At 41.0% G+C, this 11351-nt stretch overlaps 1 protein-coding gene across 1 annotated transcript in view; it reads left to right on the top strand.

The window, feature by feature from the left end:
* Positions 1-4072: 4072 nt before the first annotated feature.
* Positions 4073-11351, top strand: part of pcp4b (Purkinje cell protein 4b) — a 47782-nt gene continuing 40503 nt past the window's right edge. Inside the window, exon 1 of the mRNA XM_024014058.3 lies at positions 4073-4190. Coding sequence (XP_023869826.1) covers positions 4182-4190 — 9 coding nt within the window. The 5' untranslated portion in view covers positions 4073-4181. The remainder of the gene's footprint in view (positions 4191-11351) is intronic.

Genomic DNA, 11351 nt, shown 5'->3' with positions numbered 1-11351 from the left:
TCCCCTAATGATGCCACTGATTAAACAATATTCTTTGTCAATAACTACATATGTTGGATCTTAATTTGATCACCCTGTTGCAGGAGACATTTTCTGCAATCCAGGAAATGTAAAACATGTGTTGTGTTTGAATTGTAAAAAGGTTTCTGAAGTTTGTCATTTCTACTTGAAATTTCAGACTTGATATTTGCTTATGAAAAATGTATCAGCCCTTACAAAAATGTACATTGAATATAATCCACGTAATAATTCAAATTTCCTGTTGCAGCAGGATTATTTTCCTGCTGTAGCAAACTGGCTAAAATTCTAATAAAATCGAATTGTATTTGTTACATGCTTAGTAAACAACAGGTGTAGACTAACAGTGAAATGTTAACTTACGGGCCCTTCCCAACAATACACAGAGAAAAATAACATAAAAAATAACAATAACTTGGCTATATATACTGTAACTATTTAGCAGACTTTTGGCTTGAGGGTAGAGGCTGTTCAGGGTCATGTTGGTTTCACACTTGGTGCATCGGATTGAACAGTCTATAACTGATCCCACTTCGTCATAAAGTTTGAAAGACATTCAAGTCACACTTATAATGAAATGACTTGTGCCAAAAATAGGGTCTGAAGTGCTAAACTGCTCTCACCAAATCTCATTCTCTTATCGCTACTGATTTATTGCGGGTATTTAGCACTATTTGAATGATAAATTCTTACACCTTGCATATTAAATATCATGTGCTGCTAAAACAATGTTTTCACATTGTAATAACATTAGCACATAATAGCAGGGCCACACAATTGGACTTTTGTACGTACATAACGTTTAAAATAATATTTTYCCTATATCCTTGTTTCACAAGTTTTCTTTCCCATCATTCTTTGTGTAGTTTATCTTGTAATTTAAATAGAGGAGCTGCTTGGGTATTTAGATCCCTAAAGGGGTTGGAAAAGACCCACACCGCATGCCATATTTATTGAATACATAAAAGAGGCTGCTACCACAGAGGCAGTGCTGAGAGGAGCAGGAGCAGTGCTCACACACACTCACAGCGCCCGCATGCGCAACGCCCCACACGCACTCACACATGCATACACATAGTTACACACCTCTGAAATAGACATTCTATGCAACCCACTGAGGGATGAGCAATGCCCAGAACTAACTAAGGAAATACAATCAAATACAATGCTATCCCTTAAAATACACTATGGTCACACTTCACGCTTACAAACACTAAGGTGAGATATGAAGGATAARTATGCAAAGTTATTAATGAAGAGCTAAGCCTCACACATTATCATCATAAACTCATTGTGGGGTACAGGACCTTAGGCACCTTTGAGAACTGGGGTTCCTCATTAGGACATGGTGAATATGAATGTCCATTGGCTTCTCTTCTCAAGTATGATAATAAGGGAGATATGCTGTATGGTAGATGCACATTACATATGGGTCTCACTGGATGGATATGTATAGACACTTCCTCTAGATGAGGTGATGCCCTCATCAGAAGGACACAGACGAGAGGCCTAGGCTACATTTGTAATCCTTCTCCCTTCCATCTGTCATCACTCTTCAGGGACTACACTGGCACTCTGATGACAGTCCCGGCCTTAGGATGCTACAGTAGCTATAGGAGGACGGGCTCATTGTAGTGGCTGGAATGGAATTAATGGAACTGAGTCAAACACATGGTTTCAATTATATGTTTGATGTGTTTGATACTGTTTCATTTATTTCATTCCAGCCATTACAATGAGCACATCCTCCCACCAGCCTCCTCTGCCGTACACCCCTAAAGTGAAAACCAACTACAAAGGCGCTGAGAATATCGCTCATCTGCAATTCCTACTTGTCCATAATGATTTCTGTTAAAGAAAAAGATACGAAGAGATGAGTGAATGGGAGCACGTTACATGTGGGTGAAATCTTTCCTTCCCTATTGAGTGAACAGAAAACCATTGCTTAATTTGTGTCCAGTATGTTCAGAGAAAAAATGTGCAGCTTGGAAGCAAATTCTAATGAGCTATCCTCAATTCCATTTAATAGACTTTGTGGGGATTATAAATGGAGATGATGGATAGAGAGAATAAGAGCCAAAGAGTAATAGAGTGGATATTTTATTTTTTACGCCAATAGACCTATATGCAATGGCATGCAATGACATTGAGGACTAGCCTACTAATAAACGTAATGATATGACAAATAATATCAGAATTTTTCAGGCCCTTAGGAGAATTGTTTTGGGAAACATCACTCTGAAGAGATTGTCAAATAGTTGATAGACCTAGTTATAATATGCATTACCATATCCTTATAACACCAAAGTAAACTGTCCTAAAGAAAGATCACTTTAAATACAACCGTCTCTGACCACCAATTCAATCTAAACCCTGGAGATTCGCCAAAGGAATTCTAATTGGTTCAGAACAAAAAAGGCAAATACAATTTTATGTCTCAGTTCACCTCGGAGATTCTTTGAAGCCATAAAACACCCACGCATGGTGAGACCATGCGGAACTTTGTATAAGTTACTCTCATTAACTCTCTGGTGCAAAGACATTCAAGTGTTCAACCTCTCAACACAACCTACTGTACTGTTAAAATCTAAGTAAAAGTATCAATTACTAGCCTACATATGTGTCAAGATAGTCAGATACACTACATGACCAAAAGTATGTGGACACCTGCTCGTCGAACATCTCATTCCAAAATCATGGGCATTAATAAGGAGTTGGTCCCCCCTTTGCTGCTATACCAGCCTCCTCTCTGTTGGGAAGGATTTCCACTAGATGTTGTAACATTGCTGTGGGGACTTGCTTCCATTCAGCCACAAGAACATTAGTGAGGTCGGGCACTGATCAGCATTCCAATTCATCCAAAAGGTGTTTGATGGGGTTGAGGTCAGGGCTCTGTGCAGGGTCAGTCAATCTCGACAAACCATTTCTGTATGGACTTCGCTTTGTGCACGGGAGCATTGTCATGCTGAAACAGGAAAGGACCTTCCCCAAACTGTTGCCACAAAGTTGGAAGCACAAAATTGTCTAGAATGTCATTGTATGCTATAGCGTTATAATTTCCCTTCACTGGAACTAAGGGGCCTAGCCTGAACCATGAAAAACAGCCCCAGAGCATTATTCCTCCTCCGCCAAACTATACAGTTGACACTATGCATTGGGGCAGGTAGCGTTCTCCTTGCATCCGCCAAACTCAGATTTGTCCTTTGGATTGCCAGATGGTGAAGCGTGATACATCACTCCAGAGAACGCATTTCAACTGCTCCAGAGTCCAATGGCGGCGAACTTTACACCACTCCAGCTGACGCTTGGTATTGGATATGGTGACCTTAGGCTTGTCTGCTGCTGCTCTGCCACGGAAACCCATTTCATTAAGCTCCCGACAAACAGTTATTGTGCTGACAAACGGTTAGTGTGCTGAAGCTGCATCCAAAGGTAGTTTGGAACTTGGTAGTGAGTGTTTTTTTAAGCACTATGCATACGCTTCAGCACTTGGCAGTCTGGTTCTGTGAGCTTGTGTGGCCTCCCACTTCGTTGTTGCTCCTAGAAGTTTCCACTTCACAATAACAGCACTTACAGTTGACCAGGGCAGATCTAGCAGGGCAGAAATTTGACGAACTGACTTGTTGAAAAGGAGGCATCCTATTTACTACCAATGTTTGTCTTTGGAAATTGCATAGCTGTGTGCTTGGTTTTATATACCTGTGAGCAACGGGTGTGGCTAAAATAGTTGAGTCCACTAATTTGAAGCAGTTTTCACATACTATTGGTGATGTGGTGTATATTGTGGGTCCCTCGCTCTGCGTAAGAAGAGATGCACAGTGATAGGATAATGACATCGCAAATTCATAAAATGCCTCTCCCTGTTTTAATTCATGACCTAAAGCTTGTCAGAAAGAAAAGAAACACTGGTTTTGGAATATAATGAAAAAAGCTTACACAGTCTATGAATATTTTAAAGAGATGGGTGGTGACATGTGAGACAAATTTGCCGACGGCATTCCTATTGGTTTAGTGGGAACGTGATGACACAGGAGTTCGGCATAATACTTTAAAAAGGTTCTCTGTCCGTGGTGAGCCACTGTGAAAAAGACGACCGTTATCTCCTGATAGGCGAACTCAAGCGTTGGAAACCGAGAGCAACCTCGAGATTACTACTGAACATCATGAGTGAGGTAGGATACTTTTATTTTATTTATGAAAAAATTGAGAATGGAGAAGTATTTACACACGGGCGCAGCTCTTGTATGAATAGCCTAGTTCTGAATAAATGGCGATACCCATCTTTTAATAATCCTCATGCTCCATAACCAACGGATTGCTACCAGCTACCAAATGATGTGATTTATTTACCTTGAATTTGATGTGATGTATTTACCTTTAATCCACTGATGCTACGAACAGACATGATTCACGTTTGCAGTTGGATGCTGCAGCATCAAAGTGCCGCGCCGCAACGCTCAGTTTGTTTGGAACTCCGCGGGCGCATCTATACTGTACTACCCTCAACTCATCCCACCTGCGGTTTAGAAAGGTTTACACGGGTTTACGAGTGGACTAAACAATGTAAGCCTACCCTTCATTCATGGGCACTGAGTTGCAATATGACCACGAAACTCTTGTTTATGCCTTTACAATATATAAGTTCGAAGCCTACTTGTTTTTCGATTACATGTGGCATATAAACTGGAACTGTACCAATTGGAACAGATTTTAAGTAATTGTTGCATGGCCAGGTGAATTCCGGGTGCCTAGAGTATAGTAATTMATTTCCAATTTTAGGCTAATGAGTGTATTGAGAATATCACAGATCAATATGTCTTATGAAGATTCACTTTTATTTAGATACAATGTCAAGGATCCCTCACCATGAATTGCAATGGCCAATATACTATAGCCCTCTGTAAACATTTCTTAACGATTTCCTTGAGGAACAAATAACTTGATGACTGCCATGAATAGGTTTCTTATCATTCATTCGACAACGAATGATCTTTTCATCTCAATTCATATAAACTACTGTACCACTGGCAGTCTATATGTTAGGTGATTGGTGAGATTGGTTACTGGCTACTATACCCTCAATATAGCTGTAACCAGCACGGTCCTAAGCAACAAGAGCACAACCAACTTCACAGGGGTTTACAGCTTGGAATGGAAAACTGCTGTTAGGTTTTCCCACAGCTAACTGGCCTCTGATCCTTAGTCACAGATGTTCCGGCTTGATTCCTTTCAAAGTGGTTGGAGGGGGATATTAATAGCATTTTTTTTCTGCCAGAGCAAGAACRTTTTATCCGGCAGGGTCTCTCTCAAAAGTTCATTATTGAATATTCGCACATTGGTGGAGGTCACAAATCTCTTTTGCAGCTATGGTGTTAATAGGGTGCTTATATGTGACAATGTCATAAACTTTAGTGTTAATCGAGTTTCATAAACCTTGTCACATTACAATTTTGAAGGTCCAATGCAGCCGTTTTTATCTCAATATCAAATGATTTCCGGGTAACAGTTAAGTACCTTACTGTTTTCAATCAAAATGGTCAGTAGTGCTGAGCATTAGTGCTTTCTGAGGTCGGTTCAGTTTCGGTTCTAATATGCAACAATTATTTCGTTTTTTTTAGTTTTTTTTTWCCTTAATGGCATTATGAAATATAGCTTTTTTTAAAGTAAACATTAAATTGTCAAAACATTGAAAATATTCCATTGTCTTTGTTAGGTCCACATTGGGTAGACATCAATAGAAAAATAGGAAATTACTATGAAATAATTAAATATTTCAGTTGTGTATATTACTAAATCTCACCTCTGCTCAGGCAGTAGCAGTCTGCCAGCCAAACCATCTACAGTATGTGCTCAACATACTGTACTGTCTTTAGTCATCCTGTYTAGCCAGCCTGCCTACGTAACCTATGTTGCAGAGCTATCTGACGAAATAATTTGACTAGTTCTTCAAAGTAGATATGCCATACTTTCACGAACTGTCTCTGTCCCTCTCGTTGTTGTGTTGTGTACATTCCACTTTCATGCGGTGTGTGTGTCTAACGTAACTAGCAGGCGTAAAAGTGTATCCGTCCACAGATCTGCATTTAATGATGAGATGCTCATGTCTCCACCCTAATAATGGGAGTCGTTGTCCCAAAGGCGGGAAGGCAAGCGACAAGTTTATATCCAAAATAAGCCCATAGAAACACATTGGGCTTATTTTGGACACACTTTGGTGAGAATAAAAGCTTTCGCTTTGCCTCTTCCTCTCTGATCCATCTCCGTCCGAGACTGAAAACTGGCGCAATGGATTATGGGATTGTAGTTAATTACCACTTTTCTGAGCTGAACTAGGTTGAATATTTGTTTAATGAATACAACTCCCTTCAACCCAGAGTCCCACATGGTTCTTGACTTGATTTCTGTAATGATGATCTGAAACTGCATGCTGGGCTCACAAAAAAAATGGAATTCAAGTAATTTAACCGACGTAGGTCAATTAGTTGTTTAATAACAGAAGAAAAACAAAAATGTCGGTTAATCTCTCAGCAATAATGGTAAAAAATAAACAAAAATAACTTCTTAGCAAGAGCAATTTCTCAAGCAAGAATTTTGCTAGGGCTGTCTGGGAGTGGTCTGAACAGGGAGATGAAAACKGAAAACTAGCTGTTATTGGCAGAGAGGTTTGGAACTCTCTTTCTTATTGGTCTATTAACTAATTTACTCCTTGGTGATGTCAAAAACTCCATCCCACCAAAACAGGCTGAAAGCAGCTCTTACACTAAAAAGTARTTATCATAATTTCCACAATTTCACAGTATTATTCTAATCTCAGTCTGTAAATATATATAAAACACAGGGAAATCACGTTTTTGACTGCACTGGCCTTTAAGTAATTTGACTGACAGCTTGCAATACACATATTTGGGGGCAAAACTATTCTGAATTGTCACCATATTGTCTGTGAAGTCAAAGATGTTCAGCTCTCAATTCTGCTGAGAAGTCAGTCACACTTGTGGAAAGAGCGAAAGATTAATGAAGGCTTTTCTGCCACCCAGGGAATTAACAGGCTTAGTGCTCTTACTGTGACATTCTGTCTTCAGAACATGAGTGACAAGTTAGCAGACAAACCACTTGAGTTTACTCACACATTTAGGCTGGTACACTGTATATGCAAAAGTATGTGGACACCCCTTCAAATTAGTGGATTCGGCTATTTCAGCCACACCCGTTGCCGACAGGTGTATAAAATCGAGCACACAGCCATGCAATCTCCATAGACAAACATTGGCTGTGGAATGGCCTTACAGAAGAGCTCAGTGACTTTCAACGTGGCACCGGCATAGGATGCCACCTTTCCAACAAGTCAGTTTGTCAAATTTCTGCCCTGCTAGAGCTGCCCCGGTCAACTGCAAGTGCTGTTATTGTGAATTGGAAATGTCTAGGAGGAACAAGGGCTCAGCTGCAAAGTGGTAGGCCACACAAGCTCACAGAACGGGACCGCGAATGCTGAAGTGCGTAGCGCATAAAAAATATTCTGTCCTTGGTTGCAACACTCACTGCTGAGTTCCAAACTGCCTCTGGAAGCAACGTCAGCATAAGAACTGTTTGTCAGGAGCTTCATGAAATGGGTTTTCATGGCAGAGCAGCCGCACACAAGCCTAAGATCACCATGCACAATGCTAAGCGTCGGCTGGAGTGGTGTTAAGCTCGCCGCCATTGGACTCCGGAGCAGTGGAAATGCGCTTCTCTGGAGTGATGAATCATGCTTCACCATCTGGCAATCCGACGGACAAATCCAGGTTTGGCGGATGCCAGGAGAACGCTACCTGCCCCAATGCATAGTGCGGAACAATGGTCTGGGGCTGTTTTTCATGGTTCAGGCTAGGCCCCTTAGTTCCATTGAAGGGAACTAAGGTGCATGAATTGGAACGTCGACTGCAAGCCAGGCCTAATCGCCCAACATCAGTGCCCGACCTCACTAAGGCTCTTGTGCAAGTTCCTGCAGCCATGTTCCAACATTTAGTGGAAAGCCTTCCCAGAAGAGTGGAAGTTGTTATAGCAGCAAAGGGAGGACAAACTCCATATTAATGCCCATGATTTTGGAATGAGATGTTCAAAGAGCAGGTTTCCACTTATTTTTGGTCATGTAGTGTAGAACACAGACTCTGAGGTAGACTGAAGCGAGGATGACACTGTCACTTTGAGGACATTTTGTGCTGAAAGTACCATCTGAGTTGTGGAAGAAACCTGCTGGGCATGTGTGCATGTGCGCGCGCCTGTGTCCGCCCGTGTGTGTGTATGTTGAGGTTGCCTGAGAGCACTGCGGTCCCTGAGGATCTGCATCAGCAGCAGACTGTTAACCTCGCGAGACACCGTGGATCCTCTCTTAAGACACAGGCTAAGGGAGGCTTCCAGCCTAACAATGCCCTGGGACAGGAAGCTGCTCCAAGTTAACACGAGAACCAACAGAGGTTATTCAAATGCATATTTATTTACAGTCTGGTGCTCTTCATTTCTTATTGTTAGTGTTACATGCCTCAGACTGAGACGTGGTCAGCAGATGATAAACCTGGATTAGGGTAAAATGATGAGACGGAGAAACGTTAGTACTGTTCAGTAGTAGGCGTTCTCCAAGATTTATTCAAATATTGTTCATATTTTTTTGTTGTCMAAATCAATTATCYATTACAACTCTATTGTAGTATTACATCTGCACATTTCATATTCTAGTATCAAAAATAAAAGTTCTCAGGTTCAAAAACGATCACCATACATCTACACATTCACATTATATATAACTCAATGTACTATCACTGTCAATTTCAAAAATCTTTAAATTACTGGATGCCTGTGCTAAACGATCCTACAACCATTACATTATAAACCACAAACATGTAAGCTAACATTGAATGAAACCAACTATAGTTAGCAAACGCACATTTGTACATTGCGCTGTAAATGTACAATTTACCTTATTTTAGCGCCCAAAAAACGTAATACTTCCATGTCAACTGTAATATGAATACCATTGTAAAGCACAATTTCTCCCCTTTCCAGCAAAATAAATGACGAGACCTTCATGCTACCCGTCTCTGCATGATTGAAGAAGGCAATGAGCTCTGTCGGGTCTTTTTAAAAATGGCGAGTGGGGAAGCAAAACCTACTGCGTGATCGGGAAAGGTTGAGATAAGCCGTGTGGGGAAACTGCTTTTTTCACCCCATCTGTCCAACTTATCACCTCTAAAATGTAAATTAAACACTATAAATAGTTTATATAATTTTAAGGTTTGTGTCGAATTTGAATTGGGTTTTTAGGGCAGCGCTAAAATTATCTTCAGAAGTAAACAGCGGCTGTCACGGCTTTTGAGAGTCATGATGGCTTGCAGTGATGACGCAAAAAATGAATGCATTCAGTTGTACAATTGACTAGGTATCCCCCTTACCCTGTCCCTTTCTTGTTTTAATCTGCGAGAGAAGCGCTACACCTGGTGGGGAGAGGCTAGGCTGTATGACACAGAATGATTTGCATTATGTGTGCTGTACGTTACGTCATGACACGTCACAATTTAACGTACAGCGTCAGAGGGGTCCGCTTTTTCAACTTTTCTCCAATACTATCGGGCCATTACCATGTCAATCAACGCTTGAATAGAAACGTAGTTCACACCCCAGTTTTTGATGCCAACACAGTCGCTACAGTCCCATTAGTTTTCATTGCAGCCTCGTTTGAATACCGCGATTGAGCAAATTTGTACGGAATGGGTTAGTCAACAGTAGCCTAAATTTGGTTAGCATCAAGCTAGCAAACTGTCAAACGCTATTTTCGGTTAAAACTCCCTTCAATTGCCTTCAAACATCACCAAACCCATAGACTATGTAGTTAACCATGTTACCTCAATACTTTGAGTCATATTGCACTTTTGCACATTACATACTTGAATTAACAGGGTAAAATGATGAAACATTAGTAGTGTTCAGTAGTAGGCATTCAGTAGTAGGCAAGTCCTCACAATCTCACTAACGCTCCCCATTGGCATCACAGCTCCCCCTAGCGGCAGTAATCATATACATTACTTTAAATGCAAATACCTGGGAGGCCTAGAAAATGATACAAGGTATTGGCCCCATAAAATAACAAACGAAATAAAACATAAAAAATATGACCATACATATTTGTGTGTCACATTAGCTTGGCCTCAAAAGGTAGATTTGGAAAGGAAAGGAATTTGCAATGAAATTTGCCTCATTGTGTTTAGGCTACAGTTGTTTATCCAGCATTGTTCACCACAATGAAAATGAAATGTGTATATTACACAACAGGAAATATAACAGGTCTTGAATTATTGAACACTTGCCAGCCCTGACCTAAGGGAAATTAAACGTCCCTTGTAAGATATGCAAGGCATACTGAGCCTCCCATATGCAGCTGATTCAGAGAAGTGTAATTTCGGTGAGGATACGTCCAGTGTGGTTGGCGGACAGAAATCAAAGAGGTTATTCTGTTTAGTTTATGTATTTTGTCAGGCCCATGCAGAGCAGAGTTGTTCTCAATCAAAGTCGGCTGCCTCTCCCCCACCAAGCTTGACATGAAGCCAGTAATTGAAGCACAGTAGCCAGCACGTTCTGGTTTGAATACCCTAGCTCTGGTCAGCAATGCAGCATTCTGCTCTCTCCCCCTCCTCTCCTCTCCTCCTCTCCGATCGTCCACACACATACTTCCTCTCAGCACATTGTAGAAGTGCACAACTCTGGGCTATTCTTTTGACAGCGAATGAAAGGCTGTCAGAAAATATATTTCTTAGCCAGGCTTTTAGTCTAATGAATCTACTTTTCAGGGATTAAACATTCAGCTGAATAACCTGAATGTCAAAAGCTTTAGACTAATGAAATAATGAAAAGACAAGCTGGACTGAAAACTAGCATTCTTGGGAAATGCAGATAGCTACTTTCCCGATACTCCGTCTTTCCATGACCTAAAGCAGGGCTCTCAAACCGTTTTCAATCCAACCCCAGTTGTAACTAATCTGATTCAGTTTATCAACCAGCTAATTATTAGCATCAGGTACGCTAGGTTAGGGTTGGAGCGAAAAGCTACAGGACGGTAGCTCTTCAGGAACAGGGTTGATATCCTGACCTAGAGTAGAGACTATGTGTATTGTAAGTTACTGACACTAAAACCCTTTATGGCTGTGTTGGTTGATGTACAGTTCTCCACTCCACGTCACAAAGCCTTAGACAGAGGTTTGTGTAGCCGTATGCTGGATTTTGAGGATGGCCCTGCATCTTGTGCACAACATAGCCCCACTTGGCCAATCAATCATACCTGTACATGTAACCGATGTGAAATGGCT

The sequence above is a fragment of the Salvelinus sp. IW2-2015 genome, linkage group LG22, assembly GCF_002910315.2.
Source record: "Salvelinus sp. IW2-2015 linkage group LG22, ASM291031v2, whole genome shotgun sequence".
Classification (NCBI taxonomy): domain Eukaryota; kingdom Metazoa; phylum Chordata; class Actinopteri; order Salmoniformes; family Salmonidae; genus Salvelinus; species Salvelinus sp. IW2-2015.
The sequence above is the reverse complement of the archived record's forward strand: the minus strand, read 5'-3'. Positions and strand labels throughout refer to the sequence as shown.